The 26,961-nt window shown below is 40.6% G+C and overlaps 1 protein-coding gene across 5 annotated transcripts; it reads left to right on the forward strand.

Moving 5' to 3' along the window:
- The first annotated feature begins 316 nt into the window (after positions 1-316).
- Positions 317-18,375, forward strand: Zbtb24 (zinc finger and BTB domain containing 24). Of its 5 annotated transcripts, XM_027928136.2 has the most exons (7): positions 317-431; positions 1,631-2,606; positions 5,564-5,731; positions 6,215-6,298; positions 6,969-7,052; positions 15,997-16,078; positions 16,784-18,375. In XM_027928136.2, exons 2-7 carry the CDS (start codon positions 1,652-1,654, stop codon positions 17,505-17,507), a joined length of 2,097 nt encoding a protein of 698 aa, XP_027783937.1. In that variant the 5' UTR covers positions 317-431; positions 1,631-1,651; the 3' UTR covers positions 17,508-18,375. The 5 variants fall into 5 exon arrangements, with proteins under 5 accessions (XP_027783937.1, XP_071469239.1, XP_071469240.1 ...); XM_071613138.1 differs by lacking the exon at positions 5,564-5,731; XM_071613139.1 differs by lacking the exons at positions 5,564-5,731; positions 6,215-6,298.
- The last annotated feature ends 8,586 nt before the right edge of the window (positions 18,376-26,961 follow it).

Raw genomic sequence — 26,961 nt, forward strand, 5'->3', positions numbered from 1 at the left:
TAGAATTAGATGATGATGACGACGACGACAAGAATGAAAGGTAGAGGCGATTTCGGTCGTTTATCACACATTCGCACCCTTAATGCCAGATTCAGCGTCTGGGAAGAGGCAAAATTGATTATCGAAGCGTTGAGGAGCTAACGGTCCAATACTAGGAGAAACTCCGCAAAGCACAATTACAACACCTGTCTGGCTTTCTGGGCGGTGCCGCCCGCCCCGCCCGAAGAGGGGAGTGTCCTGGGCCACGTGGTCTGGCGTCCGCGCGCCGCGCTTCCGGGTTGGCTGCGCCGACGCAGAAGCAGCATCCGCGGCCCAGGAATCCTAGCTGCGGCCTGGGCAAGCCGGGGCCGTGGCGGCCGGGCGTGGGGGTGCCCGCCTGGCCTCCAGGTAGGCTGGGCCGCGACCCGGACCGCGCCGGGCGCCCATAAGAGGTAGGTCCGCTGGGTGCCCGCGGTCCCTGAGCTGCGGAACCCGCGGCTGCGCGGACCCTTTCACGGCCGTCCTCCTGGCGGGCCCGCGGTTCTGGGCCTGGAGGCGGTGGCTGTCACGTGCCGTCGCTCCCGACTCTGCCGGGTTGGGACTGGCGCGGGTAATGGAGCTAGGGTCTCCGTGCCGAGCGCCGTATGGCTCCAGCCAGGCCCTTCCACGTAGCGGTTCCGTGCAAGACCCCTTGTGGCTTACGTTGTTTTAACTTTGCAGCTTCTCCCAGATTCGCTTTGTACGCGTACATTTTCTTAGCTTTTTTTCATATTTCACAGGTGAAAAATAACTGATAATGTGCAAGATCAGGGCAGGTGTAATTCTCACTACGACATTTGCGCATCCATAAAAGTTAGTGCGGGGAAGGACTTTATAGATGTTTGATCTCATTCCGTCATTTCCAGAGGAGAATGTGAGAGATTCAAAGGATGTTGGAAATTCACCCAGCGAGATCAGGTGCAACGGGAATAAGAACCCAGGGCTAAGTTTTTAAATAGACTTTAAAAAATAACAGCTTTTTTGAAATAATTAATGTGCCATAAAATTTACCCTTTTTATTCACATCAGTGATGCTTCATACATTTAGAGTTGTACAAACCTCACTACACCACCCCCAAACCTCTTTTTCCAGTAGTACTCAGTTCCCATTCATCCACCCCAACCCCCCCACTACTTCCTGGAGGACACTAATATATTTCTATGGATTTCTCTATTCTGGAATGATTATTTCTAAATTTTTAATTAATATGTTAGTGGTGTTTTGTTGTGGCATATTAGTTCGTACATATAACATAGTTTGATCAGTTTTACTCCCCTTCACTTCCCATTACCATCCCTGTCCCTCTTGTTCCTTCCTCTTATCTGAAATACGGGATGTAGATCTATATCTACTTATCTGATCATTTTGGTGCAATATTTCTGAGATGGAGGCTAAATATCTGTCTCTGTCTATTTATCTGATGATTTTATGCTATGTATTGAGCATCAATAACTGAATATGATAAAGTGAAATAATGATTATATGTTTAATTGCAAAAAAAAGTAGTAGTAAAGTTCATTAAACAATGTGAGGTTAATGCAGGTTCATATGAACCATTATTAGACAATGCTTCCTCCCTATTAAACATTGTCTTCTTATTTTAAATTTAAGCCTTCTTGACTTCTAAAGAAAATGGCAGAAACATCACCACAGCCTTCTGAACAGCTTGTTGTTCACTCAGATACTCACAGTGACACTGTCCTGGCCAGTTTTGAGGATCAGAGAAAGAAAGGCTTTCTCTGTGACATTACTTTAATCGTGGAGAATGTGCATTTCCGGGCCCACAAAGCCTTACTTGCTGCTAGTAGCGAATATTTCTCAATGATGTTTGCAGAGGAGGGGGAGATTGGCCAGTCCATTTATATGCTGGAAGGCATGGTTGCAGACACCTTTGGCATCCTGCTAGAATTTATCTACACAGGTTATCTCCATGCTAGTGAGAAAAGTACGGAACAAATCCTGGCTACTGCTCAGTTCTTAAAAGTCTACGACTTGATAAAGGCTTATACAGACTTCCAGAATAATCATAACTCCCCAAAGCCAACAACTTTAAACAGAGCTGGTGCTCCAGTCGTTGTTATTTCTAATAAGAAAAATGATCCTCCAAAACGGAAACGGGGAAGACCAAGAAAAGTCAATAGTTTGCAGGAGGGGAAATCAGAACAGGCTGCAGAGGAAGAAATCCAGCTAAGAGTGAACAATTCGGTTCAGAATAGACAAAACTTTGTTGTTAAAGAAGGAGACAATGGTGTACTGAATGAACCGATTCCAGTAAAAGAAAAGGAAGGATCTGACCCTGCTTGTGAACCAGGTAGAATGGAGGAGATGCCCACTGAAAAAGATGAGAACTGTGATCCCAAGACCCAGGATGGGCAGGACCACCAGAGTAGATGCAGCAAGCGGAGGATTCGGAGGTCTGTCAAACTTAAAGATTATAAACTTGTTGGGGATGAAGACGACCAGGCTTCAGCCAAGAGGATATATGGAAGGAGAAAGCGCCCCAGTGGTCCTGAGGCCCGCTGTAAAGACTGTGGCAAAGTCTTTAAATACAATCACTTTTTAGCAATCCATCAGAGGAGCCACACAGGTAATTACACTTTTGCAGCTTATTGCAATGCATTTTGGAATTTAGAATAGTAATGATAATAATAGCTTGTATTTACTGTGTACTGTGTGTCTTACATGTGACAGGCATTATAATATAGCCTTTGTACAAGTTACTACATGTAATTCTCATAGTAATCCTGCTGGGTAGGTAATATTATGCTTGTTTTACAGATGAAAAGACTGAGTCCCAGAAAGCTTGAATAACTTGCCGAGGGTCACCCATTTTGTAAGAGAGCTGGGATATGAACCCTGCTGACCTGATTCCAGAACCCCTCTTAATTGGAATAGTTGGTTCAAAGCTTTAGCCTCATCCAGTTATCAAGCTTTGGCCCCACTCGCTCTGCTTTGTGATTCTTAAACATTCTTCATCTTGACCAAAACATTCTTTCACTCAATTCTGTGTTGGTAACTTTATAATTCAGCCCTCTAGCTATAGATGCTTTCCCCTTTTTGGTCCCTCTGGATGACAAAATGTTCTCTGTCTTCACTATGTAGTATAATGGCCACTAGCCTCGTGGGATTTTGGGGGGTGGGGGGTGGGGGGGGACTGGGGATTGAACTCAGCGGCAGTCAACCACTGAGCCACCTCCCCAGCCCTGTTTTTATTTAGACACAGGGTCTCACTGAGTTGCTAGGCACCTTGCTTTTGCTGAGGCTGGCTTTGAACTTGCAATCCTCCTGCCTCAGCCTCCCAGGGTGCTGGGATTGCAGCACCACCGCATCTGGCACTTCATAGGATTTTGAGCACTCAAATTATGGCTAATGTGACTAGGAAACTGAACTTTTAAATTTTTAGTTAATGAAAATTTGAATATCTACTATACTGTACTGTGCAGTGCTAGCCAGAAATCTCTTCCTCCTTTAAGCCTTCTCTCAGGTGCTTAACTCATTCTGCTTTGGGACAGGTTATAGTTGCCACTTATATATTCCTCACTTTAATTTTAAACTTAAATATAAGGACTGGTACTAAATCTTCTGTCATTTAGCAGCTTGCTGTCATCTGATGCTATGGTTCACAATAACCACATTAGAATTGCCTGAGAGCTTATGTGCCTGACCCCTACCCCCAGAACTTCCTGTTTAATTATCTAGAACCTTGGTGTTACAGGTTCTTTTTTGTACTAGGTTGATTTTGTGGGAGGGTGGGAGTACCCAGGATTGAACTTGAGGTCACTCGACCACTGAGCCACATCCCCAGCCCTATTTTGTATTTTATCTAGAGGCAGAGTCTCACTGAGGTGCTTAGTGCCTTGCTGTTTCTGGCTTTGAACTCTCCATCCTCCTGCCTCAACCTCCTGAGCTGCTGGGATTATAGGCATGTGCCACTGCTTGCATTTTGTTTTTTTATTTTTTAATCAAAATACATATGTACATAGCTGAGCACAGTGGCGCATGCCTGTAATACCATGGTTTGGAAGGCTAAGGCAGGAGAATTGTAAGTTCAAAGCCAGCCTCAGCAAAAGCGAAGCACTAAGCAACTCAATGAGACCCTGTGTCTAAATAAAATACAAAATAGGGCTGGGGATGTGGATTAGTGGCTAAGTGCTCTGAGTTTAAAAAGATACAGATGTGTCTAATTTAAAGAGTTAAATCACACTCAGAAAAATGAGAAATTATACCCCATCTGATTCAAATGTATGATATGTCAAGATCATTGTACTGTCATGTGTAAATAATTTAAAAAAATACAAATTCTTATTAAAAAAATAAATACAGAGTTAAATCATTCTGTAAGACTTGTTAAGGAAAAAAACAGCATATAGGATCTTTCCTTTTGCCTTCAGGATTCTGGAACTTTAATGTGGATCTGTTTTCTTCCATTTTGTTAGATACTAGATAGATCCATACAGTTTAGAAACTCCTTTCAGTTTCAGAAAACTTTACTGAATTATTTCATAGACGATTTCCTCCCCTCTATTTTCCCTGTTCTCTCTTTCCAGGTGTGCTGTTTGCATGTTGAACCTCTTGGACCCATCTTCCAATTTTCTCATCATTTTGCTCATATGATGGAAACATCATTGTGTTCTGTACTTTAGGGAGAGTTCTACTTTATCTTTCAGCCCTTAGAGATTTTTCTGATTCTACTTTTATACTTTTTACTTCTAGAACCTCACCTTTTAAAATATTTTTAAAAAACTTTTTCTTCACTCAGGGCCGTCTGTGTTTTCTGCACATACCTTTTTTCTCTTCTTCTTCTTGTCTTGTTATCTGTCTCTGCTACTAAAGTCTTTCCTTGAATGCCTGCTTCATCATATGTTAGAGTAGGTTTCTAAAAGCATACCAGCCTTGCAGGTATGGAAAGTGCCTATGAAACAGTAGCCTTACTGGAGAAGTTGTGGCTGGGCCCTACTTCCTTAGAGATGCCTGGTGGGGCATCTGTAGCTCTCTTACCTCAGGCTAGTCACCTAGGAAAAAGGCCTTTACTTTCCTACCAGGAAGCACTAGGCCTAGCTGCTAGTGTCTGAGTAGCCTCTCATTATCCCAAATATATCCTTTAACCTCATCTCACCAGTGCCTGACAATCCTTAATCCAGAAACATTTTCTTTTACTGTCTTAGAAAATAATTTCCATCTTCTCTTGGCAGAGGGCAAGTGTCCTGCCTGTATGGAATAGGAGACTGGGTTTGGGTATCTTAACTACCTTTGAAATCGACTGTTCTTTACCCTCCCTCACTCCTGTGTTTAGAGATTACAGTTATTGAGCCTTTTGGAGGCTCTGTCTTAAAAATTTGGTTGTATCTTGTTGCTCTTCACTGCTTGCTTTGGGATTATCTCTTTCAGCTTCCAAACTTTATTGCCAACATTGTCTCTCCTGTAACACTGGTCTTTGGATATATGTCTTTAAGAGAAACTTCTTTATTATCATTTTAATTTGGGAGGGAACAGAAAGACATGCAGATTCTTGCTTACACCAAGCTTTTGGGGCTTTTATTCCAGGGGAGCGACCCTTCAAATGTAATGAGTGTGGAAAAGGCTTTGCCCAGAAGCACTCTTTGCAGGTCCACACCAGGATGCACACAGGCGAGCGGCCATACACCTGCACCGTGTGCAGCAAGGCTCTGACCACCAAGCACTCACTGCTGGAGCACATGAGCCTGCACTCAGGTAGCTGGGCTTGTACCAGAGGGCCACATGCCACCAGATTCCCATTCCTTGGGGTGGACATTGTTGGGATCTAAATGGTGTATTCTCAGACTGATACCATTTCCCACATGGTGTCATTGAAAGATTGAATTAGACCTCTGTCATAGTGCAGTTCAGATGAAGTTTTCAGAGTTAAACAGCACTGACCTTCAATTAGAGCTATAAACTGGCTTAGAATTAGCTTACTTTGAATGTCTTTGGGGAAAATTTGAATTCTCCAATTCTACACCAATCTCCACTTCTCTCTCTTGCCTTTATATACCTTTGCACATTTTAAGTTCCTGCTGAAAACTCTGAAGGCTTTTGGGTGTATAAGCAATCCATTTGTATCATTTACAGAAAATGGGAACCTGGACCCACTATGTTAGTTACCTTATTAGTGAGTGATTATTCTAGCTCTCTAGTTTTTTGCATGGTTCAAGTGTTTTATCTTTTATTTGGCAGGACAGAAGTCTTTCACCTGTGATCAGTGTGGAAAGTATTTCAGCCAGAAAAGACAACTAAAGAGTCATTACCGAGTTCATACAGGTACAATGACATAAAGTGAGAGAAAATTTAGATTAATGGAGAAAAAAATGCAAAGACAAATTGTTTCTGAAACATTAGGTTGATATCATAGAAGATAAATGGATATTTATGGGAAAAGTCTTAAAAAGGCAATCTACATTAGAGGTTGTTGTGTTATTCTATACTATGTGTGATTTAAATTTAATTTTTGTACCATAGTTTGGATGCCACACACAGAACCCCTACAGAATTGGTATCTTTTGCCACTTGCCCAAGAGGGCTTCAGTTGATAGGTTGTTAATGATGCCTAGAGAGATACCACCTATGGCAGTTAGTCCAGGCTTTCTCCCACCTGGTCTAGTCACTGTCCTTTTCTTTTTTTCTGTCAGCTGATAAGAAATGAAGGAGGGGGTAAGAGCATGATGCAAGATCAACTGGCCAGTCACTCTAGTGCTTTGATGGAAAAAGTTTATGCTTAGGAGGACTCAGAAGGTCTAGTTCTCTCAGGGAAACAGTGAGTTGAGGTACATAGGGAAATATTAACTGTTACCAAATTAATAAAATATATTTCTTGTTGTTAAAGTCCCATATTTAAAGTGATTATTTTTCAGGGAAGTGCTTTAACACAAATCACTGAAGAAATGCAGGGAGAGCATATATGCACTGACACTTTTTTTATTGTTGCGACAAGGCCACTCATTACCGGAATGCACCCACTGTCAACGCAAATTCATGGATGTGTCTCAGCTAAAGAAACATCTACGAACACACACAGGTAAGACACCTTCTCATTTATCTTCCTTAGTACACTTGGTGTTTTTAGCAGAGTGATGAATGAAGTTTCGAGTCCCCTCCTCAGCCTGTATTTGGGAATGTTTGTGTACATTGGATGAGATTTCTAAGTAGAACATTTAAAAGCCCAAGGCAGAATATTGTTAGCACTGTTCTGTGGGGACATCCCATCTCTTTGTAGTTAGAAAATGGAGATTACTCGATGGGCATTATGAAAGTTCATTTAGTTCCACAGAATAATACAAGTCTATTTCTGTGCTTCACTCTTAATTTACTTCAGCATTGAAGATGATCAAGATAAATTGTTTACAAAATAAAATAGAGGGAAAGTAACAAACACTGAGAAGTCACCACTTTCACCTCTGGAACTAGCACTTAACCACTTAAGCATTACCACTTTCTAAAAACACAGCTACAGGAATAAAGAGGAGGCAAATTGATTAGGTCAGGGTAGATTTTTTTTTTTTTAATTTAAGATTAGAAAAGTAAAACTGTGATTCTCTTGTACCTTTTGGTAAGGGGCACATAAGAAAAACTTGTTATTGTGGGGCTTTTTGTTTTTTTGTGTTTTTTTTCTGTAGGAGGGTACTGGGGATTGAACTCGGGGGTACTCAACCACTAAGCCACATTCTCAGCCTTATTTTGTATTTTATTTAGAGACAGGGTCTCATTGAGTTGCTTAGCACCTTACTTTTGCTGAAGCTGGCTTTGAACTCACCATTCTCCTGCCTCAGCTTCCTAAGCTGCTGGTATTACAGGCGTGCACCACTGTACCAGGCCTGTTGTGGGTTGGTTGATAACATAATGATTCTTATTAAATTGTACATTGAAATTATGTATCAGAATGGTTTATAGTGCTTTGGACTTTTCTTTTTTTTAACATTTTTTTTTTTTTTTTTTAAGTTGTAGATGGACACTATGACTTAATTTTTATGTGATGGTTAGGATCAAACCCAGTGCCTCACATGTGCTAAGTAAGCACTCTACCACTGAGCCATAACCCCAGCCCCTGGACTTTACTTTTTAAATGCAGGTTGAATATCTCTAATTCAGAATCCAAAATGCTCCAAAATCCAAAACTCTTTGAATATGGATATGATATTTATAAGTAGAAAATTCCACACACAACTTTATGTGATGGATCGCAGTCAAAATATAGAGGCACTAGAAATATTGTGCAGAATATTTTCAGACTATGTAAAAGAGGTTTATGTGAAACATAAATGGATTTTCTTTTAGACGTGGGTCCCTTCCCCATAATATCTCATTGTATATATATACAAATATTCTAAAATAGGGGAAAAGAATCCAAAATTCAAAACACCTCTGGCCCCAGGCATTTCTGAAAATACTTAGCCTGTATCAGTTTTCTTAAAGTCAATAAATTATCTCATGGGTTGTGAGTTTTCTGAAAATGGTGTCTCTATAGTCTTTTCACAGACACCATTCGTGGTTTCTGCAAAATTTAATTATCTATTCAGCACATATTTACTGAGTAGTTACTGTGTACCAGGCACTGTTTTAGGCCCTAAATGAGAGGGACAGAGCCCTGCTGGTAAGGGGCTAACATTCAGAGATAGAGAGCATAAGAGTGTGTAACGTGTTAGGTAGTGGTGAGTGCCATGAAGAAGTAAATGCAGGGTAAAAAGCAGTGTGGAATTGCTCTTTTATATAGGGACTGTTCTAGGAAGGTCTCACTGATAGAAGGTACCTTGGTTGGAGATCAGAATGTGGGGAACAGGCCAGTCGTTGTGGACATCCAGTCAGGAACATTCTAGGTGGGGACGGGACAGCAGGTAAAAGCCTTCAGACAGAAGCATTTCTGACATGATGTAGAAATGCCAAGAGGCAGGAGCTAAAGCGGAGCAGTGAATCTGGGAATAGGAGAAAGTGGTATACCTGGGCATTGGTACAGGGGTTCTCAGTTTAGCTACACACTTTAGTCACCTGAGAAGCTTTAAAAAAAAGAAAAGGCCTGGGCTAGAGCCTCTGAAGTGCCTCTCCGTGTTTCTTCTGTACTCACAGGCATAAGCACCTAAAGACCATAAAAGACTTTGAATTTTATTCCAAGTAAGATGCCTTTACCTAAAGGAATGAGATGACATGATTTTGAATTTTGCCCATTTTTGTCCCATTGTCCCATATGTGTAACACCTGTACAAACATATATACATAAAATATGAAATATAATTATAATAGGATAATTACAATAGTATTAATATTAGCTAATGTTAATACATAAGCTGTAAGTTGTTTCCAACCTGTTTTACAGCACTTGTGACAGTTTCACTGAAATGTTTTCAGAATTGAAAATTTTGACTTTATGGGTTAATAGAATAACTGCATCTGTCATATGGGGTGGGGTGAGTTAAGGCTGGAGGTGAAAACGCATCATAAGGTTGTTGTAATGATGAGGAGGTTGGCCCAGTGGGGCAGCAGTAGAGATGGCAGCAACTCTGAGAAGGTGTTCAGCATGTTTTGTTTGTGGTTGGATTCGGGAGTGAGATACGGAGGAGGCAAAAGCAACTGGAAGGAACAAAATCTGGGGCAGACTGGGAGGAACAGATTACAGGAGTTTGTCATGTCAGATCTGAGGGAAGCGATACAGGCAGAGCTATGAATGTGTGCACTTACACATGTGCCTGTAAGTAGTGTGTGAGGTTACTATGGACTCCCCAGAGAACCAGATGGAACAGGGCTGAGGTGGCCCAGTCCTGTTGATCAGTGCCAGAGAAGTTTTGTCTCCTGAGAATGAGCCATAAAGCATCTGATCACTGTGAGTAGACCAGAAGTGAGGATGTAAAAAGGAAGCGAAGATCTTCCCTTATAATCCCTGTGAGCCCTTCATAGCCTGTCTACTTTGGAGAAGCAAAAGACAGTGGATGGTGGATGTGTCATTGGGGCGGGGGGGTGGGGTACACAATATAAAGTGTTTGGTATGGCCTTGAAACTAAGTCACTAACAAATTTGGGGCTCTCCGATGGCTGGGACTATGATCCATCTGTCCCCAGCACAGAGAAGCTACTTAATATGGTGTCGAAAAGCACCAATCAACCTGTTACCTGCGCTGGGCCAGGTTGAGCAGTATGGATCATGTCAGCAGAGCCATGCTCAGTTGGAAAACCTAGATTGACGTTCATATCTTACATCTTCAAGGGCAGACTCTCTCAGGGTTAGATGTTCTGCACCAAGCACTAGATAAGTCAGAGGCAAAATAAATGTATTTTATTCCCTAAGAGGGTATCCTTAGTGAGGGAGATGAACCTATTTGAAAGGAATGTCAGGTGTCTGGCAGATGGTCGGTACTGATGAGTCAGCCAAAGGGAGAGGATGCCTGGCTTAGGCTTTTGTGTTTGCATCTGTGCTTGTCTCTGTACCTGGAGCTGTGCAGGCTTATTTGGATCAGTTGAAATCAAGCAGATTCACAAAACTGGTAGGCAGTGAATATATGAACAAAGGGGCTACATCTTCCTGACATCAGGGTACACAGAAACCATGATAGTGATCTAAAACTTCTTTGGTTAGCTGGGGGCAAGTCAAGGGAATTATCCCAAGCAATGGAAAAGCCTGGTGTGAGGCATTTCCAACTCCATAGTGCAGTCCTACTCCTCATGCATCCCTGTCCCTTGGATGGTGTTAGGTACTAACACTGGTTCTACACTGCAGGCTCCCACTCACCTGTGGATGGCCCTTCCTAGTCACCCATAATAAAGTTTATTAAGTCATAGTTTTCATTCAGAGCCTCATTTGCTTGGGTTGGATTTGAAGCTACCTCAATCTCCTCAGTTATATGTTAAGATGGTCCATTAATGTTGCTTGTTCCCATCTTCCTGAGAGCTGGGGCTTCTCACCACAGCATGTTTTTACAGTGTCTACATGCTGTCTATTAAGAATCTCAAGACAAGCTGGGTGTAGTGGCACACACCTATAATTCAAGCTGGTGGGAAGGCTGAAGCAGAAGGATCACAAGTTTGACACCAGTCTAGGCAGCTTAGTGAGACCCTGCCTCAAAAAAATTAAAAGGGCTGGGGATGTATTTCAGTGGTAGAGTGCCCCTGGGTTCACTTCCGATTATCCAACCCACCCCCCACACACACCCACACACAAAAAAGGAGACGATGACGAGTATCAGGACAGTGCAGTAGAGGTCTGAGCACAGAGAGGATGGGTTACATCCCCAAAAGATCTGGGAAAGCATCCATAGGAGAAACCTAGACCAGGAAGCCAGAGCATGTTCTGAGAGCAGAAAGAGGCATCTGCAGACAGGAGCAGGGAATGCTAAGCTTGGGGATATGAGAGCCTAGCATCCAAGAGTAGTACAAGAAATTCTGCCATGCATATGTGGGATGGGACTGCCAGACAGTGGGCAGACCACCATGATGGCAAGCATGGAGTAGCTTTTAAGCAGGGAAAAGGGACATTTTTATTTGTGTCTTTAAAAGGACTCAGCAGCCCCAAGAGGGACAGGTCTGGGAATGAGCTGGTTAGCAGGCCCTAAGAGTGATGAGGACTTGCAAGTCAAGAGAATGGAATGAAGAGACATATTCAGGAGATTTTTAGTTCCTACATATATGATAAAGTGTTAATTTACCAAATAAGAAGTGAGTACCCCAGTAAGAAACTGGGCCAGGGATGTGCGTCAGGGAAGACAGTGTAGGAATGGCAAGTAAACCACTCTAAAACCCTATTAATCATCAGAAGAGTAGTGTACATGGTTTTTGTCCATTAGATTAGCAAATACATGAGGTAATGGACATCTCTATGTATTATTGGTGGAAATAAAATTTGGAGGCTTTCTAGAAAGAAATTGGCAATATTTATCAAAATTTTAACTGTCCAACTGTGAAAAGATGTTTGTATAAAGATATTGATTATAAGCAAGATTGACTATAATGTCACAAACTTAAAAACAACCTAAATGTCCATCACTAAAGGACTAAGCAGGTATGTTTTGGATAATATACAGAGAACTACAATACAACCTTTTAAAATGTGGTATGGCTTTACTTGAAAGAATAACATTGTACTGGGTGTGAACTTTGTACTTCATGTGCATATGCACCAATGGATTTGCATGTAAAGGTGTTTATCACAGTGTTGATTGGTTATTGAAGAGAGGAGAATGTGGAGCACTTTATGCATTCTTTGTACCCCTCAATATCATTTGAATATTTTACAATGAACTTAATTTTTGTAAGAAAAAACAAGACTGTGTTCCACTTGTGAAGCAGGATTCTCAGGAGGGAAAATGTATAGGACTGAATTGCTGGTTAACATGGCAAAAAGAGAACTGGGAGTATCACTGTGATTGTTGTGCGTGGCTGGGACAGGGATTGGGTGGTGCTGCCATTAACCAAGAAAGCCATCCAGGTTTGCACTGATGGCAGGGGCAAATCCACTGAGGTCCAGTAAATATTGAGTAAAAAATCCTGTATGGAGCCCAGGCCTGGGTTTATAAGTCTCCCAGCTGGGTGCAGGGGTGGTGGATTAGCCAGCTGAGAGGAGGCTCCGAAAGGATCCCTGAGCTCCCTCCTTCTATCAGTGTTCCACTGGAGGAGCGTTTAGTCATACTTGTGTCTCTGCCCTTAATTTTAATCAGTGTTGTCTAGTTCTCCTGTAACAAACTTCCTTCTGGTCCCACTCCCTAAACTTAGGCCCTGTCATCTCATCCTTGTCCCTCTCCATTGGCCTCCTGCCACCTCCTGGCCCAGGCCTCAGCACCTTGTATGTAGAATATAACAAGAAGGTTTGCTTCCAGCTTACGGTACCCATCATTCCCATACTTAATTTATAATACTTTTGGCATGTCATCATTCTACTAAAAACCTTCAGAGGCTTAAAGGTCCTTTGCCTGGAATTTATGGCTCCTCATGGTGTGGCCTCATCTTTTAGCTCTACCACTCCCCAGGATGAATTCTTGTCCTTCTATACCACGTGACCATTTCCAACACAAGGGTTTTGGTCATACCATTGATATCAGGGCTTCTCTCCAGTTTGGCCCGATCCTGCCTCCACTAGCTTCCACTATCCTGTCTGGACTCAATATTGTTGATACCGCTCATTTGATCATACACTCAAATACAGCTTTGCCTTGCTTATCTTCTCAAATAGACTATACATCCCTTTTTGAGATAGTGATCATGCTTTTTTTTTTCTGTTTCTTAGCTCTGAACTTTGTTGATGGTCTATTAGTATTTCAAAAATTAATAAACTTAAAACGGAATTGGTCATTTGTCAAAGGTGGCAGAGCTGTACACAGGGAAATCAGGGAGGCAGAAGACTTTCATCAGTGCCGTGGTTTGAATGTGTCCCCACATTCCCCAGAGTTCATGGGTTGGAAACTTAATGGCTGATGCAATCATTTTAAGAAGTAGGACCTTGTGGATTAATGCCATTATCACAGAAGCAGACTCCTGATAAAAGCATCCATTTGGCTCTTCTCCTTTTTCTCAAGTGTGCTCTTGCCTTTCCACTTATTTTTCTTTTTTTGCAGTACTAGGGATTAAACCCAAGAGCACACTTACCTCCACCACTGAGCTATATCCTCAGCCCTTTTTTTAATTTTTTGTTAAGGTCTTACTAAATTGTGGAGGCTGGCCCTGACCTTGATCCTTCGGCCTTAGTCTCCCAAGTTGCTGGGGTTACAGGCATACACCATCTTGCACTTTTCTGCCTTGTATGAGATAACACAATAAGAAAGTCCTCACTAGCTGCAAGTCTCTTGACCTTAAATTTTTCACCCTCCAGACTGTAAAAAATAATTTTTTTTATGAATCACCCAATTCTCAGGTGTTCTGTTATAGCAACACAAAGTGAACTGTGACATTCATATTCATACTGGCTAGGAAAATTTGTCTTATTATACTGCTCATTCCCTCAAAGAGCTGTAGCTGCAAAATGTTGTTTCTGGAAAGAATTCCCATTAATTCAAATGATTGCTTGCTCTTAAAAATAATGTTTGCTGGGGCTGGGGATGTGGCTCAAGCGGTAGCACGCTCGCCTGGCATGCGCAGGGCACTGGGTTTGTTCCTCAGCACCACATAAAATAAAATAAAGATGTTGTGTCCACCGAAAACTGAAAAATAAATATTAAAAAAAAATAATAATGTTTGCCAACAAATTTTCTGAGATAGAAGCCCAGCTGAAATTGAAGGGTAAAATTAACATTGTTATTTGTGTTTCTGACACAGAACTTTAAAATCACAAGCAAACAGAACAGGTACTCGGTCTTTGAATTTAATTGAGAGGGGGAAAACCAACCAAGATCAGAGTAGACTCCAGCTCTGATTTAGAAAGTGGCCTGGTCTTGATGCAGTTGGGTGTGGTGGTGCCCCCCTGTAATCCCAGGAACTCAGGAGACTGAGTTAAGAGGATCACAAGTTCGAGACCAACATCAGCAATTTAGGAAGACCCCGTCTCAGAATAAAAAATAAAAAGAGGTGGAGAGTAGTTAAGTGGTAGAACACCCCTGGGCTCAATTTCTAGTAGGGGGAGGGGATGGAGTTAATGATGCAAAGATGCAGATTTATCCAGTTAGTAACAGGTGTCTTTTCCTTAAGTGCAACTCGGAGAATTGTCAAGCCTGAAAGGGAAGCTAAGGGACCATCCTCCCTTAAAATTGCACTTACCCTTGCTTTTCTCCAATTGAAGTGGGATTTTGTTGCTTCATGTATGTATATGCTTCATACATGTATACTTTGTTGCTTCGTATATGTTTATTTTATATCACATAAAATATGTATTTCTGTCATCTACATTAGAAACAATTTTGTTTCTTGGGGGCACAGTGTGTTATTATGTTAGTGCAAACTAGCACTGAATAAACACTTGTTGATGTTAATGAAGCAGAGTAGGGTTTGAACAGTCATACTGTCTGATGTGGGCCTTAGTTCACCCATATAAAATTCAAATATTCATCAGGGATTTCTGAAATAGAGAGCAAGCCCAGATCCTAGGCACTGGGGACTAGGAGTAGATAAGCTCACAGATTTTCTTACATAACAAGGGAAGAGATAGGTAATAAGTACAGTGTATAGCATATGAGATGATGGTAACATTATGGAAAAACTAAGTCAGGGAGTGGATCAAGGAGTGTACGGTGGTGGTAGTCGTGGAGATTGTGGTGATAAAACCACTGATAAAGCAGCACATGAGAGATGAGGTGAGTGATACCCCTGAGAGAGATCCTGAAATGAGCTCAGGGAGATTTGGAGCCAGGAAGATGTGTGGGAAGGTACAGATCTGTGATCCCTTTGTAGGCCAATGGTTTTCTTGGCTGTTACCTTGGGATGGTGAGCCATTAGAGCATTTGTAGCCCCAGCTTGGAGTGATCTGACTCTGTACCAGGGATCACTCTGGCTGTTGCATTGACAATAAGTGGCAGAGAAACAAGAGGCCCTTTTGGAGGTTGCGCTGTGATCCAGGAGGGTTGGTGGCAGCACACATCCAAGGTGGCAGCTGAGGAAATTATCCAGGAGGGATGGTATGGCACAGACAAGTGGCAGGTCAGATTCTGGGTATATTTGAAAGGTAGATATGCCTGTGAATAATATATAAGCCACCCTACTGCACAGGAGTCCCTGCAAAGGTTATATGGGCTACCTAACCAGCAGTAAGGTAAGAGTGTAGAAAGCACTATTAGAACTAAGAGTGGAAAATATAGGAAAAAATATAGTGAATTCCTTTGTTTCCTGTATGTAAACATGACCTCCTCTTTTGGTTTTGAGGTGTTCAAGGGAACAAAGCACGCCTGCTTCCTCTGCCTGCTCTTGACACTCAGCTTCATGTGGGGTGCAGAGCAGTTGCGTTGTTGTGCTTTCTTCCTTCTTGCTGACTGCATTTGTTCTTTTCACATTGTGGAACCATGAAGTGGTTCAGAGTTTTTTTAAATGCCAAATATCTATTTTTATATGTTTCCCTTTTCTTAGGTGAAAAGCCATTTACTTGTGAAATCTGTGGCAAGTCTTTCACAGCAAAGAGTTCTCTTCAGACCCACATCAGAATTCATCGGTAAAGTTCTGCAGATATTTCTATAGTGTTGTTCTTTGGGATGACATATTACCTATATAATCCTGGTCCCCAAATTGTGACTCTGGTGGTTTGTTATTTTGTTTTATCTTTCCTTTCTTTTTTTTTTTTTTTTAATTTGCTTGTTTTACCTTCTCAATAATGAAATTCCTGGCAAAATTAGCAATACTGATGCTGACCAGTAAAAATTTGCATTGTTGATTTCATTTATTTAATTTTTATTTTGAATTGGGGGCTAGTCCAAAACATGAATCTTCGATTAAAAATAAGCATTAAATTCTAATTTTTTTCTGAATGTTTTACTCACAAAAATTACATTAATCGTGTGTACCTATTTGGACATTAGAGTCTAAAAAATGGCTGTAAGAACTAAAACAAAACTATGTATACAGCGTAAATACTTTCTTATCTGAAATATGTACAATGGAATCATAAAATTTTATTACATCTAGCCCAACCCCATCTACCACCTTACCTCAAGCACCACACCCATCCCTTGTTTATTTTTTTCTCAAACGTTTTTTAATTTTTTTTCAGATTAGAAACTGAAGCCCAAGGAAATGTAACTTGCCCTACATCCTTAGTGGGAACCCATGGTTTACGTACAACTCAAAGACTAGGCATAACTAGCCAGGAAGTAATAAATAGATATTTCTGTTTTAAAGTAAAATGTGTGTTTTCTTGTAGAGGAGAAAAGCCATACTCCTGTGGCATCTGTGGCAAATCCTTCTCTGACTCCAGTGCCAAAAGGAGACATTGCATTCTGCACACAGGCAAAAAGCCTTTCTCCTGCCCAGAGTGTAACTTACAGTTTGCTCGCTTAGACAACTTGAAGGCTCACTTGAAAATCCACAGTAAAGAGAAGCATGCATCAGATGCCAGCAGTGTTTCTGGTAGTAGTAATACAGAAGAGGTCAGAAATATTCTTCAGCTACAGCCATACCAGCTCTCTACCTCTGGAGAGCAGGAGATTCAGCTTCTGGTAACTGATTCTGTACATAACATCAATTTCATGCCTGGTCCTAGTCAGGGAATCAGTATCATGACTGCTGAGAGTTCCCAGAACATGACCGCAGACCAGGCTGCTAATCTCACCCTGCTCACACAGCAGCCAGAGCAACTGCAGAATTTAATTCTTTCAGCTCAGCAGGAGCAAACAGAACACATTCAGAGTCTCAATATGATTGAAAGCCAGATGGAGCCCTCACAGACAGAGCCAGTGCATGTAATTACACTGTCCAAGGAAACCCTGGAACATCTTCATGCCCATCAAGAGCAAACAGAGGAGCTCCATTTAGCGGCAAGTGCTTCAGATCCAGCTCAGCACCTGCACCTGACTCAGGAGCCTGAATCACCACCACCTACTCACCATGTGCCCCAGCCCACTCCACTTGTCCAGGAGCAAAGCTGACCTGTGAACATGTTTGACTGCTCCAGCTATAGCAGGATGGTAAACTCTTGAAATCAGGCTCTCTGAGCTGACAACTTAGGTTCTTAAAGAAATGTGATAGCCATAAGATGTTTATAATGTGCTCTGTCTGGGCAGCTAAACATGTTGTGTGTGTGTGTGTGTGTGTGTGTGTGTGTATGTATGTATGTATCATGTTTCCTCTATAGTACCAATTTGAGTTTAGCGTTTCAAATAATGATAAATGGTTTTCATTTTCATTACAACATCTCTTAAAGAATAAGGTAATTTTTCTTTGAGGTGTTGATTTAGGCTTTTTGGTAAGTATTAAAATGTTCACCAACCAAAGGTTATGGTCTTGCTGACCTTTCCAGTATATTCTTTATTCTTCAGAACAAATGAAGTCATATATAGATTGAATTGGGTAAAGCAGTTGCTTCTACTCCTTTATTTCTCTTAGGCAACACAGTTGCCTGTCCAAGATAAGTCAGGGCTAAATATGACAAATCACAACATTTAGTTGATCCCCTAAGAGTAATTTTTATTTTTTTCTATACTAAGCATTGAACCCAGGGCCTCTCGAATGCTAGGCCAGTACTCTGCCACTGAACTACATCTTGTCCCTTTTTTTTTTTTTTTCCTTATTTTAAGATAACATCCTACTGACCTAAACTTGCAGTCCTCCTGCTTCAGCCTTCTTGAGTAGCTGGGACTACAGGCATGTAACCACCATGATGGTAACAGTAATTGGACATTTAATCTTTGTGTGAGACAGTGAGCTAACCATGCTTAAGGTATATTCAAGCCCATATAACCTGTATTCATAACTCAAAATCATAACAATAAAGCCAAAAGTATACTTTCTTTAAAATTCTGAATTCACATTTTTTGGAAAATACAGACTTGTGCGTTTTTAAAAAGCAAGCTATTAAAATTTTAATTAAAAAGTTAAATATGAAGTTGGATCAAGGCATTCACCCTAAAAATAAACTGAATTTTGTCAGAAATGATAGTTGATTTTCATTATGTGGTTAAAGGTTTTTTAGTTATCCTAGAAAATTTTACTCAAGTGTAATTTGTGTTAAAGTTACTGATTTCGCATTGATCTATGAAAGTACTGATCTGTGTATTGTGTTCGATACTTTTCTGGAGACACAAACTTACGATCTATTTTTATTGCAGACTAGGTTAAGTCCCACAAAATGGCCACATCATTTTTAAAAGTATATCTTTTTCTAATCTTAAAAATAATTTGAGGGACTGGGGATGTGGCTCAGCTGGTCGCGCGCTCACCTGGCATGCTCGGGGCGCTGGGTTCGATCCTCAGCACCACATACAAATAAAATAAAGATGTTGTGTCCACCGAAAACTAAAAAATAAATATTAAAAATAATAATTTGATTCTTGGACCCTAAGCCAGCTATGTCTATAGTTGTGTGATTTTAAATAATTTTTCAAAAGATAATATTATATTTGAATTAGGTTTTCAAGTTCAGTGTATTTAATTGAAGTCTTAACTGCTTTCTGTCACATAAACTGGTAAGGGATTTTTAAGAAAAGAAGTTGGGTTTTAGTATCTCTAGTTTAACATAATGATGGTAGAAAGAAGACCCAAAATTAATAAGACTTCACATCAGTTGTTTTCTTGTTCTAACTCTTTTATTTTCACCTGAATCCAGTAAGTTCTTTGGAGGTTAAAGTAATTGAGAATTCTTGAGGTTTGAGAGATAATGAAAATATTTTTGTTGCTTACTTGTCAAAGTTATATTTTATAATATATATAATTAATAAAAGTTCCAAAATTATATAATATGCTTCAACCAAAATATTAGATTGGGCCTGACTGGAAAAAAGGTATAATTTTTACAAATACTTTCACTACTATTTCAGGTTCTTGATTTCCTCATTTAAACTATGTATTTTGTTCTTAAAGGGGTTTGTTTTGTTTTGGTGGTTGTGTGGACAGAATATCTTTACTTATTTTTTGTGGTGTTGAGGATTGAACCCAATACCTCACACATGCTAGGCAAGTGCTCTGCCACTGAACTACAGTCCCTGCCCTGTTCTTAAAGTTTTTAACCAACTTTTCAAAGTCTTCTCATCCATGGTTTTTCCTGGGAATACATAGTTTTAAAGTAGATGAATGTCTATTTACTCTGGATAGTTAGGTAATTATTCAGAAAATATGATTACATGATTGTTTATTATTCATTTATTTATTTGGTTTTGGTGCTGAGAATTGAACCTATGCTTGAGAGTGCTAAGTATAAGCCCTGAGTAAATTTACATGTTGTTGAGTTACACCCCAAGCCCAGGATTTATTTATTTAATTTTAAGATTTTTTATAGTGCTCGGGATATTACTTAAGACTTTGCACATACTAGGCAAGGTCTCCACCACTGAGCTACATACCCAGCCTTTTTTGTTTGAAACAGTTGTCTCACTGTTGCTGGGCTAGTCTTGAATTCTTGGGCTCAAATGATCCTCCTGCCTCAGCCTTTCAAGAAACTGTGTGGCTGTTTAGTCAAGTTTAACTAGCTTTATAACCACCTACTTCTGCACTAAGCAAAATATAACTGAGCCACATAGGTAATTTTAAATTTTCTAGTATTCACACTTAATACAAAGAAATATGTGGAATTCGTTTTAATAAAATTTACTTAATCCAGTATTTGCCAAATATTTCAGCAGACAATTAATATAAAAAGGTATTAGTGAGATATTTTGCATTCTGTTTTTCATGCTGAGTCTTCAAAATCTGGTATTTTATAATTCCTGTACATCTTGATTTGGATGCTAATGTTCAGTGGATAGTACTTGATCTGCATTTAGATTTTATATATTTTACAATGGAAATCCTAGACTCACACACCAAGTAGTTCCAGCAATTTTTTTTTAGTAACTGAAACAAGTGTCAGTTTATAATTTTCTGTTAAAATTAATTAAAGTTAAAATCCACTTTTCAGTTGCAAGTGCTTGATAGCCACATGTGGCTAGTGGCTCCTATTATGGACAATACAGTCCTATTTCTAGGTTGGGATTCAGTCCTGGCCATAACTAGATTATCTGACCACCAGTCAGGAAAATGAGAAAGTGACAGCTTTGTCAATCCAACCTCCCTTTGTGTTCCAAATATACATTCTGCCCCTTTGGATGAAATCCCTTTTTTTAAAATTTAGTGATTTCTATACCCAAATTCTATGACCTGTTAATTCAGAAACTGGCAAGGGGCAATTGGGGAGCGGGGGGTGTGAGAAAAAACACAGAAAAAGCAGGGACCAAGTGGGACACTGTCCTCTGATGGAGAAACAGTGACCCAGAGCTAGCTCAGCATGTTTATTATATAGATTTTATCATCTAGAGGTTATTTGTGGGAAAATTCCAGTAAAACAGACAGACTTGAAGGTCACAGAATTCTCTAAACCTAGGAGGTGGTGCCTGAGCTCAAGGTCCAGACTGATAGAACTGTGCACCTTTGCATAGAGCCTCCCCAGGCCAGCCATCACCATAGCAACTAGGCCGTCTTGACCTGCACATTTGCACAGGAAGTTCCCAGCACAAACAGCCATGAGGCAGTCAGAGACCATGGTTCAAGTCATTACTCTCCATACCCAAATAAAATGGGTACACAAAAATGCTTTTCATAAGTCCCTGAGTATATGACTAGCATAATGTTTCGCAATTCATTTTACACTAAATGTACACAACTTTTTAAAATTGTTATAACAAGTATAGAAATATAGAATGCATTTCTTAGAAAGAGAATGTGTTTGGAGGCCACTGAAACACATCTGGCTTTGAAATGAATCTTTGGTTTTCTCTTAAGAGAGTTAGCGTCAATCCAACCTCCCTTTGTGTTCCAAATATACATTCTGCCCCTTTGGATGAAATCCCTTTTTTTAAAAGACTCAAGTGCTTACAATGGAAACAAAATTATTCATGTGCTTGCCTGTTGTTTCTCAAAACTTGTTTCTACTTCTACTCCATATATTTTCCACTAATGATTCTTGTGTTGATGTGACCAACAGGTTAAATGATGCTGAGGGATTAAGGGAGATTTACATTATAGCTGCTTACATATGGTTTTTATGAATTGGAAAAGTATCTGCTACATGTGGAGTCCTTACTACAGGCCAGGAGTGAAGCCAGGTGTGTTAGGTCTAGATCCTATCTTAGTGCTTCTCAAACCTTTTCCATTTTATGACACACAGTATTTTTAAGGCACCTTTTGGTTTGAGGATTCCAGTCCTCTCTGGCCATGACTAATGACGTATTAGTTTTCCTAGGGCTGCTATAACATGTACCACAGACTAAGTAGTGTCAACAATAATTTATATTCTTACAATTCTGTAGTTCAGAAATTTGAGATTAAGGTGTCAACAGGGTTGGTTTCTGTAAGGACTGATGTCCTTGTAAAGGAAAAAATTTGGACACAGGCAGAAGGACGACTATGTGAAGACATCACATGTCTGTTGGATCAGCCCATCCTGACGACCCCATTTGTGATTTAACCTCTGTAAAGGCCTCATTTCCAAGTATAGTACACTCTGAGGTTCTAGGATTAGAGCTTCAGCATGAATTTTGGGCAGATGAAGGCAGAGACATAATTTGGACCTTACACCAGGTGTCTGGGGTAAGAAAGGGAGCCATGACTAGGACACACCTATAACCCCTTAAAGCAGGTCTTAATCTTCATGCCATCCATGTGAAGTAAGTAGTATTGTTATTGTTATGCCCATTTTACAGATGACAACATTGAGGCCCAAGGAGATGATGTCTGTTGCCCAAGGTTATATAGTAAGTGGTAAAGCCAGGACTGAGGCACAAGCCTGGCTGTTCCCACAACCCTGCTTCATCAGATGGGTTTAAACTAAAAGTGAGGGTCTGTGTCTAAAATTTTATCATGTAGTTAAACTTAGCTAAAACATGAAAGTTACAGTCAATGGATCAACTACCATTTTAATAATAATCACATTAATATTTCACTATTGACTTAATCAAAATTTACCAAGTGAGTGAAAGTTACTACCAAAGTGAAAATGTCTTATCTAACATGAACCACTATAAGTGAGTCCTTCTTTCAAACTCTTAGGAAATTTTAAGTTTAGGACAGATTTGTAAAGAATTAAGGTAGATTTTTATTCTATTTCCAAACTTAAGCCCAAATCCTTATGAACTGAAAACGCTTTGTCTTTCTTTTGAAAATAGGAATGAAGGAATGACCTCTAAAATATCCCGCTTGCCTGCCTTTGGTACATGGCAGTATAGAGGCGTGACCTCTAAAGAAGCTGGGATATCATTGTGATAATTAATCTTGCTTTCAGGTTGTTTATACATAATTAAGCAGCAAAGATTAACTATAATATTCATGTCCTTCTCCCTGGAAAGTTACATTAGGAAAACATTCAGTCATTTTCAACATAAAATGTAGGAACTTCACCACATGTAGGTAACCTTTAGTAAGGAATCTTAACTTTTTAAAAGTTTTCTGAAAAGTGATACTATATTAAATGTGAAGTGTGGAAGAGGGAAAAATTGGAGCAGGAATCAGAAGCAGTGAGATTCTTGGATCCTGTATTTATTATTGATTTTGAATTCTTAATATCCATAATAAAACATTTTGAGTACAAATTTGGTCATGATTTCCAGAAGAGTAGTTTGACTTGTTTTAGTTAATTCATATTATATTATCCTTGTTAAATGAAAAACTGAAGTTCCTTAGGCTTCATTAGAGTTAAAACTTAATTTTTTTAAATCCACCTCAGAATTTTCATGTGATTAAGTCGTTTCTGGACAGATGTTTCCTTTATTCTTTGTGTTTGAAGGGCGAGAGCAGTCTCCTAACAAAATGTGCAAATATTTAAACTGACCCTCAACCTGTCTTTTGACTCTTTGTAGCCTCTAAAGATAAGGTCCCTTGTGTTATCTTGTAGTCTATTAAATCATATTTTGTTTTTGAAAAAGACATTGAGTAAAAAGCAGCATACAGGATACAGGATAAGATTGGAGAGAAGAAGAGGGAAGTGAAGGACCCAAATTTGTAATTCATCCATTCTAAGCTAAGAGAGAAAGCTGGGAGTCACTGAGTCACTCTTGATAGTCCTCCCTCATCCCCCACCATAAATCCATCATCATCCAATTCTGTCAGTTTTCCCTCAAAAGTTTTGAACCCATCCCCTGCTCCTGTCCTCATTGTACACCATGTTTCTTGCCTGCACTCCATCCTCCCAAGGATCTTTACTGATCCTTTCTTCCTATGTCTCCCAGCCCCTACTCTACTGGAGTTGGTGGTCCATTGGAACTCACCTTTGTCCCCTTAGCATCAAACAGGATTCCTTGCCAAAGGAATGGGTATTCATTATTAAGGCAAACACTTCTTGACCCTGCCCTGCTTAAAATCCTTGTGTGGTTTCTCACTGCATATAGAATAAAATCCCCAACGCAGCTTCCTCTTGACCCTCTTGCTCATTCTCACTTCCAGCAAACTCACTTCCTAGCTATTGCCCAACACATACCCATCTCTCTCTTGCCTCAGGGTTTTGGGGCAAGTGGTTTTTCAGTCTTGAAAGTTTTCTCCCCTTGCTGACTGACTCATGACTCATCTCAGAATTAGAGGAGGCCTCTCTTACCCTCTAATCTTAATCAAGCCACCGTATCATAATCTTTCATGGCACAGTCTACACTTTGAATTCAGTTTGTAATTATTTTTACATCAAGAACTGTGTTTCTTCAAGCTCATACTGCTCCTGAGCAAGGACCATTGGTTTGGTTGGAGGCACTGACCTGCAGGTACAAGGCTATATTATAAAGTGGATTAGACATGTCATCTGCAGTGCTAGGAACCTAGTTCTGACTCAGCCCAGGACATAAGAGGTTGGGAGGTGGTGGCATTGTGGGAAGACAGAATATGGTGTGGGACAAAGGAAAGGGATTTTTGTTAGTCAGCTTTTCATCGTTGAAACCAAAATCCCTGACATGAGCAACTTAAAGGAGGGAAGATTTATTTTGGCTCTTGATTTCAAAGGTTTAAGTCCATGATTGCCTGTCCTTTGCTTTGGCCTTGAGGTAAGTGGGCATGGCAGCCAGGAAGCAGAAAGGAGAAGAAAAATCCTTCCAGGGCATCACCTTGCTCCTCACCCCCCCACACACCCGACTGACTCCCCACACACATACTCTTGCTTCCTGGAACTAGTTCCTGCTTCCTCGAACTAGTTCCTGCTTCCCAGTAGTTTATTCAACCATCATTAGATGAGTCCACTGATGAGGTCAGAGTCCTCACAATCCAATCACTTCCCAAAAGCCTATCTGAACACTTTTGGAGGGGACATTTCAGATCCAAATCATCAGAAATCCTATTTTTGGTGTTTTTTTACACTGGTACATTATAATTACACATAATAGTGGGTTTTGTTACATATTTGTGCACATAATTTGGTCAATTGGGATCCTATTATGACTCAGGCTTTTAATGTAGGCCACTGCTGGCATAATTATTTGCAAAAAAAAAAAAAAAAAAAAAAAATCAGAATGGGATTCTCTTGAAATCCACATCATATTAAAGCTACTTACTTGATTTACTTGATCCACTATGAACTGGAACTGGCCATTGTGATTGTGCCAGTGTTTTTTGTTCTATACAAACACAATGTGGATCATGACTGCAACGAGACTTTAAAGAGGGAAATGCTTATAAATAAGTGCACTCTTTTTTAATCTTTTTTCTTTTGAAGAAGTACTGAAAGTAGACCTTGGTTTGTTTCTAGTCTACATTTCATAGGGCCAGCAACATTGAATAATAGACTTTCAGAATTGAAATAGGCTGAGGAGATTGAGTCATTAAAGTGCCTCCATTTGGAGATAAGAAGACTGAAATGTGGTTGGCGACTTTTTCACACTAGGCCTAGTGTGAAGCAAAGCTGGAATCTGACCAGACCTTCTAGATTCCTGACTAGTGTGTTCCCTGTGGCTATATGCTCCAGTGTATGGTATGTCTTTAATTAGCATAAGGAAAAACTCCAAATCAGCAGGATTTTTGGCACCGATGAACACACTATTGTTCTGTGATCTTGTTAAAACAAATTTTGCTATTTGTTCAGAGAGCCATATAACCGTGGTTGGCTGTAACTGAAAGTCACTGAGTCAAGTCAGACCCTATTAGACCTTTGTAAACAAACAGTTGAAGAAGCTAGCTGCCATTTGCTAATAAAAGTGAAACAAGATCCTTCTAAAAGCTTGGTAACTCACAGTAGGCTTTAGAGTACTTCTACGCTATGTATTTAAATGTGTGTGTGTCTGATATTCTGCAAATTCATTTTAAGCCAAATGATGTGTCACACTCAAGAGCTAGAATGGGCCCAGTTGGGAGGCTGCCCTAGTTTCCAGAGTGACCAAGCTGAATTGGCTAGCCTCTCCTGGCAGGCATTTCCTCCTGCTTCCCTCCAGGGCTTCAGCTGGGAACAATAAGGTGTTAGGTCTTTCTGGATCTGAGGGTCTCCCATCTAAATGCAAAGTGTGAATAAACAGAAAGAGCCTTATAGCCTCTAGCTCTTTCTGGTCCCCGGATCTCGATCTCAAGGAGAGGGATTTTGCCATTTATTTCTGTTACGTTAGAGTTTCCAGTGTAGCAGAGTCACTTCCTCTTATATGTCAATCTTTGATTTGTCACGTGTCAACACTGATGATGTGGAGCCAGAAAGACCTGGATATCAGCTCTGCTGCTTGCTGTGTAACTTGTGCAGGTTATGGAACCTCTGTGACCTTCAGTTCTCTTTTTAATAAAATGGGACTGTTGTGAACACTGAGATTAAGGTAATATTCATAGAATGACATTCAGTAAATGAGAATTGATGTTTTATTAATGATAATTAGCTGGATGGTTTTGGACAAGTCCCTTTACTTTGGGTGCTGTTGCCTCACGAGAGAGCCCACTGTTTTTTGTCAGCACTGACAGTTTCTAAAGCATTCTTGAGCGCTGGAGATCTAGCCTCTTTCCCATACACCCCTTCCACTGCTTTTCCCCTAACTCCCGATACACACACCCAAAGCCCCCCTTGATTCCCTTACTTTTCGTGCCCACTTGGAAGCTGCAGATAGTTCCCAGGAAATTCAATTTGTGCTTTTCGGGCCTAAGGAGCAGACTTGTCGCAGGGGAAGTGTATCCCCAAATTAGATCATCTTCTGGTGGGAAAGGTAAAGAAAATGCAGACGTCCTGGTGCCACTCTGAAACCGCCAGCTTCAACAAACTTATTGCAGAGTGGAGCACCCTCTCCGACAGGGCTTGGCAGAGTCGGTGCCGCAGGGGAGCGGGTGGTTCTGGCCTGGCCGGGGTGGGAGGGAGGCCAGGACTCCCAGCCGTGATCTGGCCGGACTGGCCGCGAGGTCCTGGAGCAGAACTGGAGTTTGCAGAGCCACGCCCTTGGGCGCCACCCTGCAGACGTGGGCGGGCCCGGGGCTGTC

The sequence above is a fragment of the Marmota flaviventris genome, chromosome 6, assembly GCF_047511675.1.
Source record: "Marmota flaviventris isolate mMarFla1 chromosome 6, mMarFla1.hap1, whole genome shotgun sequence".
In the NCBI taxonomy this organism is placed as follows: domain Eukaryota; kingdom Metazoa; phylum Chordata; class Mammalia; order Rodentia; family Sciuridae; genus Marmota; species Marmota flaviventris.

What these genes read in the sequence shown, in the direction of transcription:
- Zbtb24 (XM_027928136.2), top strand. Translation starts at nt 1,652, where the DNA reads ATGGCAGAAACATCACCACAGCCTTCTGAACAGCTTGTTGTTCACTCA. An exon ending in CCATCAGAGGAGCCACACAG is followed by an intron (nt 2,607 to 5,563) that starts GTAATTACACTT and finishes CTTTTATTCCAG; the next exon opens with GGGAGCGACCCTTCAAATGT. An exon ending in GCACATGAGCCTGCACTCAG is followed by an intron (nt 5,732 to 6,214) that starts GTAGCTGGGCTT and finishes TTTATTTGGCAG; the next exon opens with GACAGAAGTCTTTCACCTGT.